We start from the raw sequence: 27,373 nt of genomic DNA, 5'->3' as shown, positions 1-27,373 counted from the left end.
TCTTCAGAATGTTTAATGCTCCAGATACCTTTGATAAGTTGATATTACTGACACTTAAAGGTCTGTAATGGGAAATATGTCTGTTATATGTGAACGACATCTTTGTGTTTGGCTGCATATTCAAATCTGCTGCTATAAAACTGTTCACGGTTTTGTAGTAGATATGAACAGCAGGATTAAAACTGAAGACTAGGAAAGTTGCGCTTATGTGTACATCAGTAGAGTTTCTCAGTCTTGTTAGGGTAAAAAAGGCATCTTAATGGATCTTGCGGAAATTGCAGCAGTTGGAGACTAGCCATAACCCATGATGAGATGAGAGATTCAAAGTTTCCTTTGATTGACATCATACTACTGAGTTTTGTTGTCAGTTTGTCTTAGAAGCATCATCCATTCCCACTCTCGCTAAAGCTGATGCTCATTTCAGGTGGCTAAATGAATGAAAACACATATTTCTCACCTTGAAGCAAGCTTTAGTAAAAGCACTTATACTGGAATATTCAAAATAGAAATGTAAATTCTTGTAGGATACAAATTCCAGTGAGAGTAGAGTCAGAGTGTTGCTATTGTAGCTGCAGGATAGGGTGAAGAGAGTGAGCTACTATGTAAGCCACACACACACTGCCCTTGAATGCAGATACTGCAACACAAATAAATAATTTGTTTGTAGTTGTATGTTGATGAAACACTACCAACATTACTTATACAGTGATAATATCATTATCAAAGTGAATAATGCATCACTTAAATGGTTCATAAGCTATAAAAACTGGAAGGATGATTTCACATTGGATCACAATGTTGGACAAGTATGATATGATCACACAACATTGAATGGAAGCTGAAGATGAAAACACTGACTATTTCGCCACATGGTCAGACCACGCCCATTTGTTGATTATCTTGATTGGATTACTCAATTAAATCCATAACAATTCATAAACCATCAAGTCAGTGATTTCACAGGTGGCTGGCTGCTGAGAGTTATCCCTAAAAAGTTCTGGGAAAAACAACTTGGAGACTCCTTTCCATACAACAAGGGAGTGCAAGCCCAGTGCTGGTTGAGGAGCTGGGTGTGGGTGCTCACAGTCTGTGACACTTGTACAAGCAGTTACAAGTGTACAGCAACATCTACTACTACTATCATCCACTGAGACGTGGGAGACAACCTGTGTTGAAGCTCATAATCCCTCACCCCCGGCTATATAAGTTATTTACACTCTTTTCAATGACCAAGAACGATTCTACTGGTTAGATTTTAATTTTGAAGTTAAGTGGTGGTGCCAGCAGCACATATGCAGCACAAATGATAACCCAGAGTTGACAGAGTAAACTCCAGCAAAGAATTGGTGTGGATGTTGCCGAGAGAGGTATTGATATGTCTTAGTCATGTGTTAGTGGGCAGAAGTATATCTAATGGTAGACATGTTAGCATAGTACATAGGTAATGATGTGTTGGCAGAACATTGGACAGCTCATTTCTGTGACCTCGGAAAGGATTTCATAGACCATGGAACTAATTTTAACAACCAGTTGTTCTGAGGTGTGCATGGTACTTGATGTGGTAAAGACACATTTTGTCTAATCACCTCCAGTCAGTTGGTTTGGTTGAATAGGTGATACAGATGATCAAGTTTCTGCTTGCATAGTTTGTGAATCAATGTAGAAACAATTAGGATGAATACTTGCCACATGTCATAGTGGTGTGCTGTACAACAGAGCAGAGATCAATGGGTTGCTTGCCTAAGATGCTTATGTTTGAGATAAAAATAATGCTTCTTGTGAACGTGATGTATTGCTCACCTCCTAGCCCCCGAGCACCATAATTACCTCAAGCAATATGTGGAGTGGCTGATAATAGCCATGGCAGGTGAACACAAATTTGTATACCAGTATTAGATAAGGAAACCGTCTGCCAAAATAGCTACTATGGCAAGACAGCCAGGAGAGGGCCTTTTAGCAGGGAGACTAGTGATGGCATGTATCTGCAACATGTAAGTTGCTTGGTTCTAGTTGACTGCTTCCCATCTAATATTTTGACATAATTCCATGAATGAGATTAAGCATTCATAGAATGCATGCAAGTGCATCCAGCATGTGGATAAAATGTGACAGTATGATACAGAAGAACGTGTACTATCCTAGCTGGCCAAAGAATTAGAGGTATAATCTAGAATGACCATGTTTTGTTGAAAGACTGTTGACTAAAGGAGTGTTGTGACCCTTGCTTTTGAACCACCAAGTGGTAACATGAGACACATGTAGTGTGTGGACTACTTTGTGCAGTTGCTGCTGCTCATGTAACAGCTAGGATGGTCTTGTCACCAATGTCTGAAAGAACTTGGCAACCTTTACTTGCTGTGTTTCATAGTACTGATATATGATATTGTGTATTGCATTATTTTGTAGTGACATCAGTCTCAAAAACAGCACCTGCATCCTAAGTAGAATGTATTTGTTTTTATTTTTTTTTGTATGTAATGATATGTCTTCTTAGACTGGAACAGAATAGCATGGTAATCTTATTTAGATTTTATGCATTTATTGTTGGAGAAATATCAAGAAAAGGCACCAAAAAATACACTGGTTTGCCATCAGTTGTTTTTGTTTTGTTTTAAATAAATTGAGGTTATAGAATGTTAATTTACTCCTTAATACATTTACCATCAAAACCTATAACTCCATGGCTCTTACCCAATTATTCTTGAAGGAAACTCAATGCACCTAAGAATACTACCTACTAGGTTGGAAGGAAAAACTTCAGTACCGTAACAATGCGATCTAATTTTGTTGTGTTTCTATTATTCTCTTGACGGGTGTACTTACAACACAACTTTTATAGCTGAAAGTTCACCTGTTAGAAGAGACATGTATCACTATCTGAGCCTTAAAAATATAAAAGAGATTATTGCATGTTAGATAACAACATTGCATAAGCATGACTTTGCTGTAATTCTTCAACCAGGCTCACGGCATGCAAATGCAGATGGATTGTCTTCCTGCATGATGAGATCCCGTCCCTTCATTGTGTGTCTTGATCCTGGACATCACATGGGAGTTAAAACTGTTTCTGCCATAGTGATGTAAATCTACACAGTAGGGAATCACGCTCATGTTTGGTTTGGTTCCCTGTAGATGTAATGTATGTTACATTCAATATAGTAGATGTGCTACAGTGTCTGCAAGTACACATAAAGTGGCTAGGTGCATGAGTTTGCATGCTAACAACTAGCAAAGTTACCACATGCCATAAGAGATGTTACAACATTCTATGGTGATAGAGAATGGGAATGACTTTGATACATGCCAGCAGCATGAAAGCAACTCATCTCAAGTTATAAACAGGTCCTTATCTCTTACTCTGAAAGATTAGTCAATTAACATACAAGATACAGTGATTGCATTGCATGCATAATCTCATGGGACATGTTGAACGGCTAAGAATGTATGTTACTGATAAACTTCTCGTACAGTGGCTTGACAAGGAATCAGAAATTAAGATTTATCAATCAAAGAGCGATGAGAATACTGTTTTGTATCATCTTGGTTCAGCTAATGAGAATATACTGGAAGTAATTATATGGTTGTGCAAAAACAGGCAGCTGTGAAAGTGTCTTCAGACGATGCTCAAGATAGTTCTATTGTTTTCTGAAACACCGATGATGACTTTCTGATTCTGGTTGGGATTATGTGTCATACCAATACAGTATTATTTATTAATCTCCTCAGAGTAATTGGGCAGGAACTGTAGGGTAACTGGAGGCTTTCCATGAAATATATTGTGAAACAAAAGACTGCCTTTCACTGAACTCTAACACAATGAAATATACTAAACACAAACTTGCACACAGTAAAATATTCTTTATTTATAAGAAAAAAAAATAACAAAGTAAAATACAGTTGTTTGTATTGTACCTTTACTGGAGAGAGAGAGAGAGAGAGATGTGTGAATTGTTAATTGTTAAGTTTTAATTGTAATAAGTTAAGTTTTTGTAAGTTGAAATATTAAGTAGAATTTTACAACCTTGTTTTTAGCAGATTAAGTTTAAAGTTGTTACAAACAATGCCAGTCTTCTCAGGATGCAGATGCTACTAAAGCGACTGAGGGCAACTCTTAGTGTAAAATAACGATGCTATATACCAGGGTGATTACTTGACTCACTTGTAAAAAATATCACTGTCATTATCTACACAGAATTTACTATGTTATAGTAATCTTTTCCAGTAGAGAGAACTTGTGGTGTTCTTGTTAAGTGACCCAGTTCTATGAGAACCTATAGAAAAAGTTACTATAGAATGTCTCAAGATTAATGTAGCACATTTGCCTTCTCCCTTTTAATTTCAGGCCAACCCAACCATTTCAATTAAATTAACCCGTGTATCAGTCAAGAAATAATTGTAACTTAATTTCATCCTCGCCATTCTTTCTTTCTAAGCTTTAAGACATTTTCTCAGGTGAAATGTCGTTCAATTTTTTTTTGTGAGAATTACTGAACTTATCCAGCCAAGTCATGGAGATACTCGCCCAAATAACTATGGTACGCTTATTTATTTATGATTCTTTCATGTGCTGTGAGAGAGTTGTTTTTTCTCAGTACAAAATATAAATAAGGTTTTTATGAATCTTAGTGGAATAGAATAGGTTGATGGACTTGCAAAAGGTGATATAATATCTTTCTAGTTTGGCTACTAGTGTTGAGGATGGTTGAGGACAGAGAAGCTATTTTATTAAAGAATATTATATTTAGCCTAGATTTGTCTGAGTGTATATTGATATATGTTGTTACGTCTCTAGTCGTTTGTTAATTTTCCGTAACAATTCTTTCCGAAGAAACTTTAGCGATACAGGTCCTTTCTTAAATAAAACTAGTTTATTTTTCCCTGGATACAACTTTGCAATACACTTAATTTCCACAGTCACTTTAAACACACGCTATAATTTACAGTGATTCACGCACTTACTTACGGTCACTACCGCGCTTGACTCAATTGTCCGTCTTTATTTCTGCCTGTCTGCAATTCAATTCCGATTAATTAATTTCGCTTTAACTGGTGCACTTATATACAAGAATAGATGGCGCCTAACAAATACTGGATTATTCGTAATATTCCCCGATCATTCGAGAATATCGTGACGTGTTACCAGAGTCACGTGACTACCGCTGTCGTAACAATATATATACTTATGCGGCAGCACAAATATTTATCATGGTTTAAAGAACATCAGCCGAAAAGATTTAGCTTGACTGAATTTTGCCACTTATTACTTATTTTGTGTTGCTAAGAAAACATGTTGAGTTTAACAGCTCATAGATGACAATTCACTATACCATCATAGCTATAAAAATGATGCCCAAGAGGGAGGCAGCATGTCTACAGCTACTAGTGTATGTGATGTGGTGTAATATTGAGGTATGAATACATATATCTATGTGTGGTTTTGCATACATATATCAATGGTACACAAAGTCACCCATAAGTATCGTATAGCATGAATAAATTAATTACTTACACTTAGAACACAACTATCAAGTAATATATAAACGAAAATAAAATATTTGATCTAGATGTTAAGACTAATGTACGAAGTTATTTGTAATAACTGGCCTTTAAAGGTATAGTACACGTAACTATTTTCATTAATGCTGATAAGAGAATGTTTTAGTTTCAGCTGGCAGTGGATTTTTGCAGAAGAAATATTAGATTTAACTAGGCTCATTCAGCGCTTGGAAGAAAATATTTGATGTTTTGTATTTCGGGTAGACAGCTGATTGGAGTACATGTCGTTGGGGCCCCAATATAGATAAAATGCTCTGTTTTTTGTCATTACTGTATACATGTTTCTCTTTTCGTTACTTTATTTTCCTTATTTAAGTAAATATACCATTAATGTAGTTTAAGTTGAGTTTCATTAATATTCTTGGTACTTGCATAGTATACAGTGATGATTTCTTTTTACATATTATTATTATTATTCATTTTTGTTTCGTTTTCTTGTTTTTTATATTGTTACGACAGCGGTAGTTACGTGACGCTAGTAACACGTCATGATATTCTCGAAGGTTCGTGAATGCTCGAGTGTTTACTAGATGTGCGGTATTCTAGTATATAAGACCGCCAAGAAGTGACGGCAACAATGGAATTGAATTGCAAACAGAGATAGAGACGGACAATTGAGTCAAGCGCGTGAATCGTTCGTTGTGAATTATAGCGTTTGTTTAAGTTAAACTTACTGTGGAAATTAAGTGTATTGCAATGTTGTATTGAGAAAGAATAAACTAGTTTTATTTAAGAAAGGACTTGTATCGCTAAAGTTTCTTCGGAAAGAATTTTTACGGAAATTTAGCAAACGAACAGAGACGTAACAATATGTATATATTGTTACGACAGCGGAGATCACTCTAGAAGCGCGTGGCGTGTTACTAGCGTCACGTGACCTCCGCTGTCGTAACAATACCATAGAAGTAGTGCGTACATACATATATATATATATACATGTTTAACGGGTAAATATATCTTGTTGTTTTTTACAAAATATTGTAATGCCAAAGGTATTGTTTTTAATATCTTGTTTTCATGAAGGTCTTATTTTAATTTTGCATCTTGTAAAAGCAAGTATGCTGTTATAGCTTTTTTTTTGTCAAAAAGCATTTTACTGTTCAAGTATTTTTATATTTTTGTATTTTAATGGTATGATTATAATATATTATATATATACACTATCCTAACAAAGGTTATAGTAGTTATAAGTAAAACATGTCATTATTCCAAGAAATGAATAGCATTTTGGCCCGCCTTTGGCCTTAATGATTGTTTCAATTGTCTACTAATTTCTGTAAGCTCCACTACTGAAGAGGGTCGTCTTGGCCTTGCCCTAATTCTGCATTCCAGCTCATCCCAAAGACGTTCTATCAGGTTGAGGTCGGGACTTTGTGCTGGCCACTGCAATGTTCCGGTGTTATTCTCTTTAAACCACGTGTTCACAATCCTGAACTTTGTGACATAGAGTGTTATCATGTTGGAAGGTGTAAGGGCTGGTACCATAAAATTGCCACAATGTAGGGCACACAGAATTGTTCAGAACATCATTGTAGGACTCAGCATCCATGGATCCATGCACTGCGACCAGTAGACCTAGTTCATACCACGAAAAGCACCTCCAGACCATGATATCGCCACCTCCAAACTTCACTGTTGGGACAACACACTCAAATAATAAGCATTCTCCAAGAATCCTCCATACCCAAACACGTCCATCAGACTGGAAGAGAGTGTAGTGTGACTCGTCGTTCCACAAAACCGATTTTCGTTGATCCACTGTCCAGGTTCGGTGTGCCTTGCTCTATGCCAATCGACGGTGTGCATTTGTTTTTGTTATCAATGGCTTGTGGGCTGCAGCTCTTCCGTGAAAATTCATGGCATGCAGCTCTCGACGTGTCATGGAAACATTTATGGGATTGCCTGTGGCTGCTCGAATATCCAAACACAGATTCTCTAGGATCTGATGGTGAGATGAGGTAACCAGCCTTCTCAAGACACATCAGCTCCTGTCAGTCGGTATTTTATGCCTACCTGCTCGTTTTATGGACTCATTGTCCCTTGTGGACTTCCATTTATTCAGTACATTGTCAATTGTCGAGCTGGGAATGTACAGACATATTCCCCAAATGACATCCAACTATCCTTCCCCTCTGAAACTCTGTTAGCTCTTTCCATGTACTCAGCATTCGAAATTACTTCCGAGCAAACCGCTGATCACCTTTATAGACCAAAGTATTTGCATATTTCGTCGTCACACCCATTTCCCTACAATCAGAGGTGTGTGTCCCATGACTTTTGGGAGGGTAGTGTATATATATATTGCTGTGTTAAGCGATTTTATTGTACAACATATATATTAATATGATGATTATAAGAGTTCGGTAGTTTATTGTTGAAAAATATTTTTTAGATATTAAAATACTGATTTTGTATTATGAAATTACTGATTTTGAAGTGTTAATATTTAACATATTTGATTTTACATTTGGATATAATTTTGAGTTTGTTCTATGATGTTATTTTCCCAGTTTTAATTGTTTATGATGTTGTGTGATTGTTTTTTAAGGGTGGAAGTAAGTTTCACTGACATCTGGACTAATATATGAGATGTTTTAATTGATTTTGAAGTTTTAAAATAAGGGATGGTCAGGAATGTCTGAATATAAAGGAGAGAAGAAATATGTGATGCACGCCACACGGACATACTACACGTTTCCCAACCCCCTTATTTAATACAGAAAATTTGAAAACTTCTCTTAATATTTTACATATAGTCTTCTTTTAGAATCTCAGTCAAGGTAGCCACTAAGTTACACTCGTCCTAGTTGTATATTGAACTGGGTCATTCAAATAGGGTGTTACATGAACATCCTTATGGGAAAGACTTCTGTAAAAAGGAGAACACTGTACAGAAATAGACACTGATCTTTTCCACTGGTAGGTAAGGTAAAATATACTTCAAGGATACAACATACATTATTTTTTCAGTGATATATAGTAGATATTGCATGCGCCATTGTTGTTTTCCGTATATGGTGTCATGCTTTCTCACTCTGAAACAGAATGATATGATGATCTTATTCAGATTCTACCCAAACTTATTGTTTGAGAGCTCTCCAGCAAAGAAACCACAAAATACACTTGTTTACTTTTGATTTGTTCACTTCATTTAAAATAGAGTTTCTTTTAGTGTGTTGTACATTGTGCCCTGTCTCTTTCTTTGCTCCAAGCTCAATTGGAAGAAGGTTATCAGATTCACACTCTAATATATTTTCTTTTGAGACCTTCGTTTTTCTGTCCAATTATTTTTAAACGTAATTAGTATATCTGAGGATACCACAAGTACATGATTTCCCTAATTCTCCCAAGAGCAATTATTGAAATAATAATACTTATGATCTTGCCCAAAATTTTCCAATGAACAGGAATTTCTGTTTTTAATAGATTCGTGAAACTCATTGTTAACATCATCAATCTTGTCTTTGTTAAGCTTCTTTTAGGATTTGTATTATCAGGCTTAGAAGCTTCATTATCGAGTAGTTTCTAAAGATTTTTGATACACCTGTGGTAAGCAGTCATAGAATACATATTTCCCACCATTTTCATCAATATTTATTTATTGTTTAATCTGTTTCTACATAATTTTGTCATAAACACGTGACCCAGTAAACAGTTGAAATTGTTTCATTCTAGTTGCGTGCTTTAGTGCCTGGGTTTTTCTTCAGCGGAAGTTATTTGCTTTGCCTGAAGGATGTTCCCGCAACTTTACCATTTGTGTTGAAAAACACCGTTAACAGCAATGTCCTTGGCTGGTCGAATGGATGATATATAAAGGATACAGCCTTTGAACTAAAAAATATATAAAACTTGTCGATTTTCTAACACATTGTTTAATTTACGTTTAGGAATTTTACCTGTAGCTTCATTAGTGAGAAAAATTACTAGAACTTTGGCTGTGTTCCTTTCAAATATTTCCTTGACTTTTTTTTCTTCCACTTAAGGTAAACATAAAACCATTTCTAGTGAAATTTTACGTGTTTTATTGTTAGTTGCATCGAAATCGTTATTTATGAAAAAGATATTGCCAGTGATGTAGTGAGGGTGTCTGGCGCTCGGTGGCGAAACATAATTTTGCGTCTCGCAAAAAAAAAATCCACCCGCCCTTTAAATTATATTGTATCACATCATATTGTCATGGCCGCCAGAATTGTGGAAATTATAGTTTATTCTTTATGAATTTGAATTGTTAGTTAATTAAGATATCTGGTTTATATAACAGTATGTTGCATATTATACTCTACATTAATATAAAAATGAACCATAACTTTCCTGATCGGTATTATTATAGGACGAATAAATCTGTGATAGAATTATTTGGGAAGCCAAAAATCCGTCGACAATTTGAAAAATCCGGCCTCCAATTGTCATCTGTTTATACAATTGCTAAATTCCTAAATCCAAATCCAAAATACTTGATAGGAATTTAGATGGAGACTAATCGACATTAAAATATCGGTTGCCGAGAAGTGAACATCTGGGGTGCTCGAAAAGAGGAAATTGGTGTTTATTTAGAGAATAAGCATATTGTTACGTATCTGCTTGTTTGATAATTTCCGGTAAAAATTCTTTCCGAGGAACTTCAACGATACAAGTCCCTTCTTAATTAAACTAGTTTATTCTTTCTCGATACAACTTTTTGTGACACACAGAATTTCCGCAGTCATTTTAACTTAACAACCTCTATAACACACGTTATAAATCGCAGTGATTCACACACTTTACTTACGGTGCCTACTGTTCGCTTGACTCAATTATCTATCTCTTTTTTATTTGCCGGGTTTATATACTAAAAAAGAGGGCGTCCCGAACAAACTAGGAAATTCACGATCATTCAAGAAACTCCTCGCACACGCCACCAGGCCAATGCGCCAGCAGAGTCACGTGACTTCCGCTGTCGTAACATTATTAACTATCTGGAAAGTGTAATTGCTGGGCGTAGAAAGTATAAGATTTTGTCAAACGGGGTAGGTGGGATAAGCCTAGTCTGAGGTGAAGGAGATAAAGTTTCCAGCAAAGCTGTGTGGATGAGAAAACGAGAAGAAAAAAATGCGATAACGACAAACAGTCCAGCAAACGGGCCTTTTTAGGGCCTAGTAGAGATCTATGGAACCAAATAGCTTGAGGTCGTTTCGGCCCCAAGGCCTCTAATCATTTGCTTCACCGGATGCGACTGATTTACACTTGAGCAACAGCTATCCTGAGGGAAACTTCGGAAGGAACCAGCTACTATATGGTTATTTGTTTTATAATTACTATGATATATCAATGCATTGTTACGTATCTGCTTGCTTGTTAATTTCCGGTAGAAATTCTTTCAGAGGAACTTCAGCGATACAAGTCCCTTCTTGACTAAACCAGTTTATTCTTTCTTGATACAAATTTTTAGTACACAGTAATTCCACAGTCAGCACGTTTCTCAACAACTTAACAACTTTTGTAATACAGGCTGTAAATCACAGCGATTCACAATCTTGATAACTTCGCTCTCTACAAGTTCAGAATACACACTAGCTCGAAACAGAATCGTAAATTACCCGAAACTCACCGTGACTACTGTTCGTTTACCCATACATTCATTGCCGCTGGCTTTTCTCGCCAGGCTTATATACTAACAAAGAGGCTTCGCCAAAATTCGAGGAGTTCCCTGATAATTCGAGAAACTCAGTCACGCACGTGACTTCCGCTGTCGTAACAGTATTTTAATCAATCTAACAATGAAAACTAAGGGATTTCCCTAGACATGATATTTCTGATGATATAATAATATTTAATGTCTAGTATAACAAAAACATTTTGATGAGCTTCATTCACTATCTAAATTATGGGTAAACTGGTTGTTAATTTGGTGCCCCTCCAAACCCAGCGTCGGGAAGCAAATATCCTTGCATTCCCTCAGTACGCCACTGGTAATGCTATAAGCGAAGTGATTCAATTAACTTCAGTCTTATTGATAAATTAATTTAGAATTAGATCATCTTATATTATAAGTGTCAAAATCAGGCCCATACGCAGAACTTGTGAGATCAAAAGGTAACACATATTGTGTGAAGCACAATCAGCATACAAAGTATACTTTTACGACACCGGAAGTCATGCGATGCCGGGAGCATGCGCGCTGGAGTTTCTAGAAGGATCATGACTTATTGAGAAATCTCGCCAGTGATATAGATATATATACATATTGAGATAGATTGAAGATAGAGATAATTGACTCAAGCGAACAGTAGGCACCGTAAGTAAAGTGTGTGAATCACTGTGATTTATAGCGTGTGTTATAAAGGTTGTTAAGTTTAAAGTTACTGTGGAAATTCTGTGTATTACTAAAATTTGTATCAAGAAAGAATAAACAGTTTTAATTAAGAAAGGACTTCTATCGCCGAAGTTCCCCGGAAAGAATTTATACCGGAAATTAACAAACGAGCAGATACGCAACAATACCAATACTACGGTGGTCTTGGGCATACGACTATTTCAGACCAAAAATACTAATACTTCGTTAGAAGAATGTAAACTGTGTAGAAAACGTTATATACCATAAGCAGCTGCTTTATAACTATATAGGCATAATTGTTTTACATCATAATAGGAAGGCCCGCATGGCCAGGTGGTTAGGGAGCTCGACTCGCAATCTGCGGGTTCGAATCCCAGTCCTACCAAACATGCTCGCCCTTTCAGCCGTGGGGGCGTTATAATGTGACGGTCAATCCCACTATTCGTTGGTAAAAGAGTAGCCCAAGAGTTGGCGGTGGTTGGTGATGACTAGCTTCCTTCCCTCTAGTCTTACACTGCTAAATTAGTGATGGCTAGCGTAGATAGCCCTCGTGTAGCTTTGCGCGAAATTCAAAACAAACAAACATAAAAATAGGGAGTTCACCCGAATATGAAAATGTAGACATATCAAGTTGAACAGTGTTTTATATTTTGATAATATACGGGATTTTGTCCGAGAAAAATATTTTTGGGGAGAATCTTGTACAAATATATTGATAATTTAGATATTTCCTTGGATTTTTTTATCTTGTAATATTTATTAATTCATTTTGTATTATTTAAATATATCTTCAACAATGAGGAATGCATTGGGACGGAGAATAGAGTAGTAGTGTTTTCATTCTTGGTGCACGTGTGTTGTTTTCAAGTGAGAAATTATATATGACTATGACACCAAATTAAGGGTTCAGTTTTTTGTCTTTCTTTTAATTACAGTGTAACATACAATAGATATAAATTGGGTTTACGTAACTTATTTTTTAGTTAAAGTTTTTACTTTTGGTTCATATTGTAACTTATAAGTAAACTTGATATAGTTAAGCCTTAACTAACTCTCAGTGGATTTATTCTAAAAGTTAGCAGTACGACTACTATAGTAGTACCATTACTGCTAGTACCAACATGAAGAAGAGACTCAATAATCAGTTGCCAAACAACCTTCCTCAGCTGCAGAACTTGATAAAACGAGATCCAGCGTCTTACAAGGATGAAGTAAGTAAGATAATGTTATTAATCAAGTAAAACTAAAAACTATTAGTACTGGTATTATTTTTTGTGGCCTCCACTCTTTTCACGTGGCTAGGAGGGCGATGGAGCAGGTAGTCGGCTGAGCGCTGGCTCGTATAACTTTATAAGCTCTCTCTCTGTGTCGTAAATGTCGTTGAAAGTGGCATGTATACGCATTTAACGCTTCTCACAGAAACTGTTTCAATTGGAAGATTATTCCACTCACCCACTGCTCTTTGAGAGAGAGAAAAAAAAAACTTCCTGAAATCCAATCTGGAGCTATGCTTATATAATTTATACTGGTGGCCTCTAGTTATAGAATTATTAAATATAAAGAAATCTTCAGCATTTAATCTTAATGAGGTTGAAATATAGTAAGGTGTAATTTTTGTAACCTCCTTTCATAACAAAGAGTATGTAACCTGTTACCATCTTGAATAATCTCCTATGAACTTTTCCATGTAGATCTACATCCTTTTGAAGATATGAATGCTATACATGGATATAATATTCTAAGTGAAGTCTGTTAAGTGAGTTGTACAACCTAAGCATCACATTACATTCCTTATTTTGAATAGTTCTCTTAATCCTACCTAAAACCTGATTTGTAGCTCTCACAGCTTTAGCATATTGTTTGTTAACATCAAGAGATTTGTGAATAATCACCTCTAGGTCTTTTTCTTCATTAACAGATTATATAGACTGTCACCTAGAAAATAGTCATGTTGTTTAACCCCAAATGTAGACAAGCAGCATCAGCTACAGTTGCTATACTGTTGTAAACTTTGGTATCATCTGCAAATTTTAAAAGCATACTACAGACATTTTTATCAATGTCATTAATATAAATAATAAATAAAGTTGGGCCAAGCACAGACTCTTGAGCGACCCCACTCCACTCAAATGCTGTGCCATTTATAATAATACACTATTGATGATTATATAACCATTCTTGGATCAGGTTTAACACTTGTGAAGATATTCCATTTACATAAAGCTTCTTAATTTACTCTGGCATAGGGAACCTTACCAAAAGTTTTACTAAAGCCAAGATAAATTATATCTACCAGGTGACCTTCACCAGTATATTTAGTCACTTCTTCTAAGTAAGTAACTAAATTGTTTAAACATGATATCCTGCTGGTAAAACCATGTTGTGTGTCTCTGATGAGATTAAAAGTTTCGAAATGTAAGTTGGCATCCTTAATAATAAATTCATGAATTTTACATACTTGACTTATCAGTCTAACAGATCTATTATTTGAATGTAGTTTTCTTGAGCCCTTCTTAAACAAAGAAAACTGACTAGATGGAAGAAAGTAGAGGCTGTTATAAGTATAGCTCAGTCAAACTGGAATAATGTCACAAGTGGGGTACCTCGGGGATCAGTGTTAGAACACTTGTTCTCTTTGATTTACATTAATGACATAGATGAAGGAATGATCAATATAATTACAATTATTTAAGATATGAAAGTTTTGGGGGTCTCTGGCTGTGAGAAAGATGCTGCTGCTGTACAAAAGGATTTGGATTATTTGGTGAGTTAGGTGAATAAATACCATATGGCTTTATAATAAATTCTACATATTGCATGTTCTCACATAATTTGAATTATGAGTATAATTTGGATGGGAATAATTGTAACAGTGATATGGAAGAAAAGGATCTTTGTGTTCTAGTTGATCAATCATCCAAGCAATTTGCTTATGTTAGTGGCAGGGCAAATAAGATTTTAAGTTGTATGTACACTTCAGCTAAGAAAGCTTTATTTTTCTAACAGGGTGGTCGACCTTTGGAATGGATTGCCTTCAGGTGTGGTGGATGCAGTTAATTTAAGGGAGTTTAACAGAGGGCTTGATAAATATTTAAATGATAAGGGCTGGCTTTGAGTGTGTTATTTTCATTTTAAAATTTAGTTTATCAGATGGTAGCCAAGATGAATCAACAAATATCTTCTTGTTCTTAAAGTGTACACACACACACGTTTTTCCAAGGTAGTACCTCACTTGCAATAGTAATCCAGTTTGACTAACTCCATTTATAAGAATACTGCATTCTTCTATCCAGCCATTTTTCTATCTAATGAGTCAACTTATCCACCATGCCTATGAAGACTGGTAAGAAAACATTTTATTCTAAAATTGTTGGGATGGAAAAAGGTCGGAAACTAGAGAGCATTTGGGATGGGAGGAAAATCTGCATTATCCATTCCTGCATTCCACCATCTAACTTATATATATGCATCCACCCTATGAGTGCAGTGTATGTTTTTATGGCTCATTTTTTAGATGTCAGGGAAGGTTAGCCAAACTTAGCAGGCAGTTTTGTATTTCATTAGAGAAGGCCTATTCTTTTTTGCTGATGTCCTGATGTACAAGCTACCATATGCAATAAACAGATTGCCATTTCTAACCAGACCCATCCCTACATAAGGATCACTACTTTATTTCCTGATAATTTTTAACAATCCTTTTGTGTGGCACCTCCTTAAATGCTTCATGAAAATCAAGATATACTAAATTCATGCCATTTATTTTGATTTACATAAGCATTATCCTCTTCAGAGAAATTCAAAAGATTTTTCCCTTAGTGAAACCCTGATGACTATTTGTTTATGTTATCTAATTTACATGCAGAATATCTAAGATAAACCTGGTATCTTTTATTTCAAAATAAAAATGCTTGTAAATGATTTTGTGGCTTCTAAGTAGTCCTTTATTATAAAGATCAGATATTGGTATATTTTGTGAAAATATTTTGGGTAATTTTTAGAACTTACACAGAAAATGGGATGGAAAGGTTGTTAAGTTTACAACAGGGAGACTGGCCTTTGAATGGGTTGCTCTAGGTTGTGGTGGATGCAATAAATTGAAGGAAGTTTAATGGAAGGCTCAACAAATATTTAGTAAATTAAAACTGGTTTTGATGAAAGTGACTCCTACCTTGCCAAATTTTATACTGTGTGCCATTTCATTCCATTCTCATCATTAAGAGTGGAAAAGATGATGCATCAACACTATCAGTTCCCTTCCTAATCCTAGTCAAGTTATTCTCAGCAACAGGAGCAGAAGACTTGTGTATAGCCTGTCTGTTGTTTGGGAAATTTGTCTGGACTATTTAGAAATTAAAGTTTGTTTGCAATTGTTTTGTGTAGTGTGTGTTTGTTGCTGTAGCTTTTTTTATGAATATTTGTTTTGCATTTGTAGTGTAAACATGCAATCAGTAACTACTAAACATTTTCCCCTCATTTCACTTGACATCTTCCATTTTCAGTCTTGGTTATTTTGCTGGACTCCAATCCCTGATAATACAGTATAATTATGTTAAAGTAACAACTAAGTTTAACTTCCAAGATGATACCTCACTTTTTCAAACAAAATAGCTTTATCCTTTTCTCATCTGCCTATGAGACTTGCTCCCGCATAAAAATTGTGTTTAATGTGAAGTGTGTTAGTGCATGAGTATATTATCATGCAGTGATATTCTTCCACCAATAGGAGGGCGATACAAACTCCTTACGCTGTAATTCCACTTAAGCACTTGAGCTCTAAATAACTTCATTCTCTTCCTCAGCATTGTCTCTATTGGCCATGTTCTTTTTTTTGCACATATTATTTAATTACATGTGATTTGTGAAAGTTAACAAAACATAAATGTCATTTAAGTTTAACTGACTTCTTTCATTACAAAAGAAAAATATAACTTTTTTTTTATGCTTACTTATTATGAAATCTGAGGTAACAAGAACTTCTACTTCATCTTGTGATGGTGATGATGTTACATGGAACCTATAGCTACTGGAGTCTCGTTGTTTATTTAGGATGTAACAGCCATTGTTCACTGTGTTGTGGGTTCTCTTATGCACACTTGGCTTTTTTCTCCCATCCATTTGGCTGATGTTCCTTCTCACGATGATGATGATGACTTTTGAGTGGTTGTTTCCTTCACCTGGGTTTGTGTTAGGTACTTTATCTGTGGAAGAAAATCCTCAACCTTCTAATCTTTTCTGGACCTGATTATGGCATTGCAGGTATCTTCTTTTTTTTTCTTTTTATCCAGTATCTTTCATTTCCTCCCATTCCTCTAACTACAAGAAACCAATTCTCAAGATTACTTTGTCTTCTCTCCTTCTACTGATATTAGAATGCATGCAGACTTGTTTCTAGAACTGTATTAACATGTCTTTTCCTCCATGTCTACTTGAATCTCTTTTTTTTTTTCCTGGCTTACACCCATTCTCCATTTCCTTTCCTTGATTTCCAGTCTTTGGAATCTCTTTTACCATAACTTCTGTTTCACTTTCTAGTGCCCAATTTTCATGTCTACGTTACCTCTTGCCTCTTCAGCTTATTTCTGGAAGGGTTTTCTGGAGAGGTTTATTCTCTTCTCTTTACCACTTTAATCCTTTAGCAACAGATAGGTAAAAGAGTGCATGTTACAACCATTTACAATCAAGACTTGATTAAACTATTTTATTATCAATGTCTATAAATAAACTTGGCATTAAAATGTAGTTCTTATTTTTATAATGAAATATTTTATAAATCCTCGATCTCCCCTAGTATGAGGACTGTGGCATTTACTCTCTAGGGCTTCCCTCTTCTCTAATTTATTTACCACCCCTCTGCGAAGTAAGGAATTTAATGTAAATTACTTAATATAGATATTACTCAGGCAAAGTGTAATTTTTATAGCTTTCAATCGTATTTGTTTATGGAGTCATAAAGTAGAAAACCAGATCTACTTGCCACTCCTACCTGTCACATCCTCTCTTTCACAAATTGCCAATAGTTGTCTTTGACATTTTATACTATATTATTTAAAACCAATAGAAAGCTAAATTTTTACTGAAAAATTAACACTTAATATTTTATTGTTTTCTGTACAGAGAATTGTCTATTTTGCTTCAAGTTCAAACTTTATATTTACTTGAAACATATTGATGAGCTTAGCTGAATTTTTAAAAGCTCTTATCATATAATTACAAAGCCAGAAAAATTATGATAGTTATAGGACATTGTCTGCTTTTTACATTTTATATTCTATGTTTTTAGGTGCATTATTTAATCAAATAAAAAATATAGTATATTAGTACCATTAGTATATAAAAAAAAATAGGATTAAGCTTCATCGATGGTTGACAGCATAAAAAAAAGAAGACCCAGGTAAGTACTATATTCTTGTTTTTCATCTGTATTCTTTATTTATTATTATAAAAGTAACTACAATGTAAAAATTAGTAACTTATTAGGTTGGATAAAGTTAGATTAGGTAAGATAACGAAAAAATATCTGTATGAGGTATGCTTGTTCATTACATATTTGATATTGTAACAGGAGCTATGTGTTTGTAGAATGATTTACAGCTTCTGTAACAGGGTTACTAGTTAGACATGGTTCAAAATGCAATAAAACAAATAGATGTATATTGTTACAAGCTTTAAACTATTTAGGATAAACAATTGTTCTGTCCTGTTACCATTTGCAGTCATTCCAGAAAGAAAAAAGGGTGATTTAGAATTATTTCCTATTTTTTTTATTGTGGTTACAAGGTCAGTCAAAGCAATTGACCCTATTTACAGTTAAAGTATAGGAAATAACAAATAAAATAAAGTTTTTCTTGAAAAACATTTGATATTTATTTAGGAGGTTTTAGGGATTATGCAAATGAATTTGAAACTTTTCAGGTAAAGGAAAGTAGCTTTAATCTTAGCATGCACTCGGAGTAGTCTACACTCTGACTCCATATAATTATGGAAAATGTTTAGTAAAAATACTTAATTAAAAATTCTGATCTTCTGTCTACAGAAGACTGTTAATGTTTACTGAAAGCTTGCCACGTTTTGTGAAGATACATCAAGTAGTTTTAGAGTTACATGGTGCTTACAAGGTCATATAAAATACATGAGCCTGTTATAATAGGATTAACCCAACTAATTCTTTAGCTCTATCCCTCCTTACTTGGTGACTTGTTGGGTAGGTATGCTCTCCTAATTAATGTTCGCCTGCATTACCCTTATCTTTGTGATCTATGTCTGGCTTCTTTTTTTCATCCGGAGGTCTTTGTGGATGTTCCTGCTTTCCTGGATACTCAGGCTATGGCAGCTGTTCTCATTGTCTTCTTCGGTTTCTCATCTTTTTCCACCTCGCTCTTCTGTTCCAATTTATAGGCTTGCTCAAACCATGTCTCCCTTTCCCATTCCAGCTTCCCAATCTTATTCTTTTTCCCATGCTTCCACTTTCTGATGTCAGGGTCGTTGCTCATTTTATCAGTGACTACCCTGTTGAGCTTGGCCCAGTGAGTGCTCATCTGTTTCCCTTCACAACTTTTGGTCTCTCGTTTTGACTAACAGATGGGTTCTTCATGTTCTCACTCATGGCCTATCTCACCATTTCTCCTCCTTCCTCCTCATTCCTTTTTTCCTGTTCTCTTTCCTCCTCCCTCTGAATCCATTTATCTTCAGTGTCTTGAGGATGTAGCCTCAGATCTCTTGGTCAAGAATGCCATTGATATGGTATTTACCCGTATGGGATATTTCCATCATTTCTTTGTGGTCCCCAAGAAGACTGAGGAAATAGTGCCTGATTATCAACCTTTTATCTCTCAACTGATTTCTAGTTGTCCTATGGTTCCAGTCTGTGGATGACCAAGCTCAATGTATCAGGTGCTTGTTCTTTATATATTCCGATTACTCCATCCTCCAGACATCTTCTATATTTTGTCCTTTGAAATTGTGTCTTCCAGTTCCATGTTCTTCCTTTTGGCATTGGGCCTGCCCTTCACATCTTCAGTCAAGTCATGAAGACATTTGCATGCCATATTTTTGAATTGGGGCTGAGGTTCCATTAATACATGGGAAGTTGGCTTCTCCTTGCTCCTTTTTGGGTGGACTCCTCTCACAGCTACATTTTTCAGCACGAAGTTGTGTGGCTGGGCTGGCTGTTCAAGCATTTTATGTCTTTTCTCGTGCCTGTCTAATATTTGGTATATCTGAGTGTGTTTTTTTAACTCTCATCTCAGTTAGGCTCAGCCTTCAATAACTTTGCCTGCCCTATGACTTTTGGTAGAATTGTGTAGTTGAATAATTGAAAATAGTAATAATTAGACTATTATTTTGATTAGAAGATTATTTTTGTGTCAATTGTAATTATGATTAATCAATTATTGGAATAAAGCAGTAATAATCAGAAACTAGTTGTGTTTAGCTGATTATTTTTGGGACATTAATCTATTGAATCATAATTTCAATTATATTATTAGTTTATGTGACACTGGATGATATAATCATTGCTTAGAGGTAATTGATTATAATGACTAATCAATTAAATCACTCAGTGCCAAATGCATTTAAACAAAATATAAATATTTTACTGTTATTGACATATTGATGCTGAATGAATTATTGAATATAAGAACTGAAAGAATAAGAATGACAGATAATTTTTTCATATTTATTTTAGTTTCTTCAGCAATATCGCCATTACCACTCCTTGATTCAAGTTTTTCAGTTGAAACCCTCAGAATATAAACAAAGTCTGGATGATGTAGTGATGTTCATAGCTCAGGCAAGTATATTTTTTACACCACATTTTAAGTTAGTTTTGCTAATCCTATGCTATTTTTGTTAATTTTAGATATTGATTTTGGTATATAACAACTATTTCTATAATGTAATGCAGTTATGATTTACCTAAACAATTTGAATGTACTGTTAAGTACTATTTATTTTAAAGGCACAATGTACTGATTTTTATTTTTATTGAATCCAAAGTACAAACTTTTAAACTATATTCTAAATAGTTATTATAAACAAATACTAGGCTATGTCATGTAATGATCATTCACCAATAGTTTTTCACACTTTCTTCTTATGCTGTTTTGTGACATGAATATACCTTTTGAGAGACTTCTTCACTTATTCCCACATTCGCAGCTAGATGCCAGTTATTAGTGGTAGGTAATGGGGTTATTCTTTTCATTTTTAGTCTTGGTATCAAATTATGATATATTGGATATATTTTGGTATATAAACATACCATGAATTTTCTTATGTCTTTTTTTTAATAAATTATTTTTGGGGATTAATCAGTCATATTGTGTGTGTGCAGTCTTTCCATAACACGTACTGTACTTAAAAAGTTTAGTTGGCTTTGTTCTAGCTATCTTTGTTCTTTTGTTGTCCCTTAGAGATAACACCTGTTCTATTCATGGGTGTGATTATAATGGTGAATGTTATGCAAGAATGTGGACAGCTATGTTTTCCAATGATTGTTCAGGTGATATATCAAGGATACAGCCTCTTTCATGTGTAATTGAAAATGACATGGATATCACTAGTTCTTCAGTGTAAATACTACATTACCTTTTAAGGAACATTAGATTTAAACACTCTTGTATATACTATTGAAGGAAATGATCTTGTAGAAGTTAGCATCAATTCCAGTTTGGATAAAAAACAACTCTGATTCAGTAATAGCAACAGTCCAGTATTTAAGCAATGTAACAAATTTGTTGTCATGTATTTATTTTTAATACAAACGTTGTTTAGAAAATATGTGTAACTTATAGTGCCAGATATATATTGCATGTAATGAATTTGTTATACATTTTTTTAATGACAACGTTTGTTTGGATTGAGTTTATATTTAAAAACGTACGGAGCTTACACTGTTAGTTACGTACTGCGAAACTCCCGCCAATTCTGGTCGAATATAGCTCAGTATTGTTATCGGAATTTTCAAGAAAATCTTTCTTGTGCCTATAAAAACAGCCAAGGCGACGCGCCAAAAAAACAGAGAGCATGAAAAGTTGGCTAGGAACCTGCTATAACCTTGTACATTATAAATCGTGATTTTGCTAACCCTTTTCAACTGGAAAATTTATGACATTTGACCAGGAACAGTTATAAACTTCGAATGTCAGTGGATTCTCATCGGACGTTAGCATCTTTCTGAAAATATTACTGGATTCTCATTGGACATTAATGGTTTTATGAAAATATTATCTTACCTCAACAGTCCATCAATTCAATGTCTGACAAAGCTAGCTAGCTTCTTGGCAATTGTACATACATCGACTTCAAGTTAACTTGCTGGAAATTAAGGAGACTCTGAACTAGAAAGAAGATTTTATGTTGTTTGTAAGTTAGTGAAATTTTTGTTTATAAAACTTTGTTTGTGGTAACTATTTGTAATAATTGTTGTTGTAAATTGTTCTGTTGTATATATATATTAAAATGTATTTGTGTGAAAAACAAAAACAGTGTGTCTCAATCTTGTTGGCAAATAGCATAAATTAACTAAAATATCGGCTTCAGACAATTTCGAATTCTCAATACGTAACGGCAAGTATACACACACACACACACACTGCATTTATGGTATTTAATAGAGATTGTTCAGTGTGTCCAGTCTCTTTAGTTACTTCTCACATATTTAATTAAAGTTAGCAGATACAGAATTACTTCATAGTAGATATCTTGTCAAATCTCCTGTTATTCAGTGAACCTATCCCATTGTTCTCAGTAGAATCCATCTCTTGTGAGTTTTCGTATATTCTGCCCAACGAACTTTCTATATTCTTCTTTTGACATAATTTCCACTTAGAAAGTTCATTAGTTCAAAAATTGCCAAACTTCAACATTTGAGAAGATAAATATACTGAACTCTTTACTGACATCATATGCCCTCAAGTGACTTGGAACAACCATTATAAAATAAACTGTACATATTTCTCTCACAAAGAAAAGTTGGACTGAAGAGGACACATGAAAGTGTTGAAACTTGTTTCCATATGAACTTCTTGTTCTGACAAAACTGGATATAAACTTTATCTGATGTCATAATTTCACATTTGGCTGTACCTGTAGTAATAAAACCTAAAAGTGCCAAACACAACTAAACTAATTAAAATACACTAAAATAACAACTCTAGACTATAAAAGTATTCAAATAAAAATCATCTTCTCCAGAAAAAATCCTATAAGATACAACAACAATTATTTCTTTGTCTCAGTGTTCAAATCTCCCATTTATTTTCTTTTGGTATTATTGGTGCAAACCTCTTGCTAGGATGGGTACAACCTTTTTCTCTTATATATAGTCGTTTTTGGATTTAATCTAAATAACTTTGAAGTTGATTCAGCTCACTCTTTACAGAGTTTTAACCATTACTGATGTGGACAGGTTAACTAGTAATTATTAAAATGGTGATTCAAGATCAGAATTTGAAACCCTCATTTCTTAAGATGCACTTTTGATGTTATAGTATTTGAACAAATATATTTGCTTTATTTTACTGTGTAATAACTACAGTTAGTTAGCTCTGTCTTTTAAAGTTTATATATAATTGCAGTAATTGTGTTTTTGTGTTTGTTTAGATTAGTCACTGTTATTCAGAAGAGCTTGTAGACTTTCCTCAAGAACTTGTTGAACTTCTGCAGAGACATCATACTGTGTTAGAACCAAGGATGAGAATGGTATATGTTATAGTAACTACTTTATAAGTCCTTCATTCATGTGTATATGCTTCTTCAAATTTGTATACACAGTAATTGATTTGTCTTGAATGTGCATGTTTACATGATAATCGGCCAGGTGGTTAGGGCGCTGGACTCGCAATCTGAGAGTCGCGGGTTTGAATCCCTATCACACCGAACTAGGATGCCAGTCCTACTCCCGGATACTCGCCTCCAACAGAATTTGGAGGTGTGAAAACACCATACGAAACAAACAAACATGATAATCTGTCCCTCCAATTTTTGACTCACTATCAGTTTAATTTATAAGAAAAGTTTAACATTGTATTACGTGTTATCATTGTTCATGCTATACTTCTTCACATTTTCTTACACTACTGATCAAAATTTAATCTAGGTAAACTGTTTAGTTGTGGTTTATCAAATCTAACCTTTTTGGATATACATGAACATTTGGTAATGGTGAAATGAGATAGTTAAAATTCAGTACTTTTATGAAAGAGTAACACATGAATAAGAATGTTTAACTTCGAATATGAAGTTTTAAATGTATCAAGAATATATTATCCATTTCGAGATGGGTGAAAGTCCATGTCATCTTGTTTGTTGACTCGCATTCAAAATTTTATTGAACTGCTATTTCATGAACTTATGTCAATAACTTTGGTATCAAACTATAGATTATAATTCAAATTTTAGTACTATACAATACTCAATTTCTTAATTTAAAAGTAAATATTAAAAAGCACAAGTAAACAAATTTTTGTGTGTAAATGGTATGTTGAATGCATCACTGGTTCAAATTAGATGTTTGTGAAATCAAAATACTAAGTCTATAGTTTCATACGAATTAGAAACTCAAATTACTGATATTTACAAGATAGAATATTAAACAAGAACCTTTTATTTTTTCTATTTGCTAAGATATTGCTCATGTAATAAATCAAACACAGTGGCAACCCACCCACCTCTTTTTAATTTTGGAAACACTCCCTTATATACACTTCTATATATAACATGAATAACCAGTCGGAAGCTCAGAAAGTAACCCTAGTGGCTTTCTCAGCCATTTTATTAGGTTGGGATGCCATTTATTTCTTTTGAACCAATATTTAAAAGAGGTAGGGTGTGTCTTTAGTCTTCTTGAAATTTCATATTTTTTTAGACTAAAATGTTCATCTTAGTTACTAAGCTTGATAAATTATAATGGAATTCTGTGGTATTGATGTAGTAATTTATGACTTTTTAGTTATTCAAATGTATATATAAAACTTAAAAAAAAAATTTTGTTTCGTATCCTCCATGTGTAAAATTTTAAAGCAGCAACCGAGTACAAAGATTGTAACTAGAAGAGATAATTGTTTGCTTTATTTCTTTATTTACTGTTGTATGTTTTAAGAAAAATAAGTTTAAAAACTTATTTCAAAATAGCAATAATCTATGTACATATATAATGTATGATAATTGAAATGCGACTGTATTTTACAAAATACTAGTCTACTAAAACACAGTCAAGACAAGTTACTTTGTACAGACCAAAGGTCATTATGTTATTGGATACGGTAACATGAGTGCACGTGTGCTGCATCATTGTAACTTCTGTATTATTAGCCAGGCACTGCTGAAAGGTCAATATAATAAAAATAATAAATATATACAAATGTATAATGTTATGAGATTTAAGCTATTTAGTCTAAACATTTATGTTTTCGAGTTATAATTTGTGTTCATTCTAGAATGAGAGGCATAATTTATATTTATTTCCTAATTTTTTATGGTGGTTATTAGATTGGTCAGATCTACCGAACCCATACAGAGATTCATTATGGAAAATAACAGATAAAATCTAAAGTTGTTTTCTTAAAAAAAGTTTGATAATTATCTGGACATTATAAAGATTTTGCAAGTGAAATTTGAAAATTTTCTGATGCATAAAAGTATTTTTAATCTTAAAATGAAAATTACTTTGCATGTTAAATAGGCAATATGCAAAAAGAAAAAAAGACATGAGAAAATCATTGCTTTACAAACCTTAAGACTTAATAAAAAATTTGATATTTTGCATATGAAATCATTGTAAGGTTTACTGATAATGTACCAAATTTTGTAAACATTCGCTTACTAATTTAAAACTTATAGCATGAAAACTATAACAAGCACAAAATGGTTATGAGGCTGGTCTCAGGGACTGAGCCCATGCTGAAAGAATTGTTGGAGATATTGCAGGTTTCTTAAGATATATATCGCATATTGGGAAATTGATTTTTGATAATACATGTATTTTTAATTTGTATTTATTCATACCGATAAATACAAGATATGTTTGTTCCCTGCATGTGTTATTTGGTGCTAGAGTACTTTAATACATGTTGAACAACTGATATTAGCTCTGTAGTCTGTTACTCTACTATGCTTATCCACAGTGTATGTTTGTTTATTTTTTGATGAACTTTCATGTATAACAAAATTGATATGAAATATAGTATTTTAAACATCTAAAAATATGCATATAAAATACACTGATTTGTGCTTTCTTTTTTTAGGGTAATGTAAATGCCCATTTAACTATATATATGTATATAAAGGATGCATGGGTAGTAAAATTTTGCGATTACCAGTTCTGGGTACCTGGTCACTAAACTGAGACTGTTTTCTCCCCCCCCCCCCCAAAAAAAAGACCAACAACATTATACACAGAAATTAGAAACAAAAACAAAATTGACATTTATTATATTTAACTGAATAATCACCAACAGAACATTCAAGTTTTACTTTCAACTTTCAATGCCTAGCCCCAACTTCTCAAACCCTAACCCCTATTGTTCTCAAAACTCCCCTTTTCTCCAGAAATTCACTTCTCAAGCCATACCTGTTATTATCTCCTATTGTTCTCTGAATCACAGACTTTCAGCGGGTGGTCAGTCTTTGCTGCTCAGAACATGTTTTTTTAAAATTAAACTAATTATTTACTGTAACTTTCAGTACTGCATAAGTTGCCACAAAAATTAAGGCTTAGATGCCATTTTCAATTACCCAGATTTGGCTGTTTTTAACTTCGACACTCGGCCGGAGCCAAGTAATACCGGGAAGTCCAATACCTGGCTGGGGCCAAATATCTGGCCGGGTACACATGCATCCATAATATATATGCTCAGTCAAATATTCTTTCTGTTGAACCTAAGGTTGCTAGAAAGCTCAGAATTACAAACCTTTAATGAACAATTACAAAATTACTTTTCCCTGATCTTTGAAATTACTTAATGAAGATGTAGAAGTCTTAAATGCTGTTATGATTTATTCTATGAAGTAATTTCAGTTAAAAGTACAATATGTTTAGTTAAACTAGTAAGAAATGAAAAAATGGACTACTGGGGTACGACTGATTATTATGCTGAAAAAGGGGAATATGGGGGGTCTGGTTTTATTAAATGAAACTTCAAACTTGAAATTTTAGAGTATACTCAATTGTGGAAAATAAATATGTATGTTCAAAAGAATTGTTTCCAAAATGTATGAGGGATGTTTTTGATATGTGAATTAAACATCTTATGATTATTTTCTTGTTCTTTTTCTTAGACTTTCTGTCGTGCTCTTATACTGTTAAGGAGTAAATCATTACTGGGACCATCAGATCTGTTAAGTCTTTTCTTCCAGCTGCTTCGATGTCAAGATAAACAGCTTAGGAAATTTTTGCAGTCATACATTGTTCAGACATCAAAAATCTAAATGCTAAACATAAAAATGCCAAGTTGAACACGGTAAGCTTACTTTATTTTTGGCATAAAAAACTAATTTTACTCA

At 34.0% G+C, this 27,373-nt stretch overlaps 1 protein-coding gene across 1 annotated transcript in view; it reads left to right on the top strand.

Moving 5' to 3' along the window:
* The first annotated feature begins 12,690 nt into the window (after positions 1 to 12,690).
* LOC106461217 (protein SDA1 homolog) overlaps positions 12,691 to 27,373 on the top strand; it is a 68,176-nt gene continuing 53,493 nt past the window's right edge. The window contains 5 exon segments of the mRNA XM_013921012.2: positions 12,691 to 13,080; positions 20,556 to 20,660; positions 23,474 to 23,572; positions 27,149 to 27,278; positions 27,281 to 27,330. Of these exon segments, the coding sequence (XP_013776466.1) occupies positions 12,991 to 13,080; positions 20,556 to 20,660; positions 23,474 to 23,572; positions 27,149 to 27,278; positions 27,281 to 27,330 (474 nt within the window). The 5' untranslated portion in view covers positions 12,691 to 12,990.

This window comes from Limulus polyphemus, unplaced genomic scaffold (assembly GCF_000517525.1).
Source record: "Limulus polyphemus unplaced genomic scaffold, Limulus_polyphemus-2.1.2 Scaffold915, whole genome shotgun sequence".
Classification (NCBI taxonomy): Eukaryota; Metazoa; Arthropoda; class Merostomata; order Xiphosura; family Limulidae; genus Limulus; species Limulus polyphemus.
Note: the sequence above shows the minus strand (reverse complement) of the source record. Positions and strands in the feature narration are given on the sequence as shown.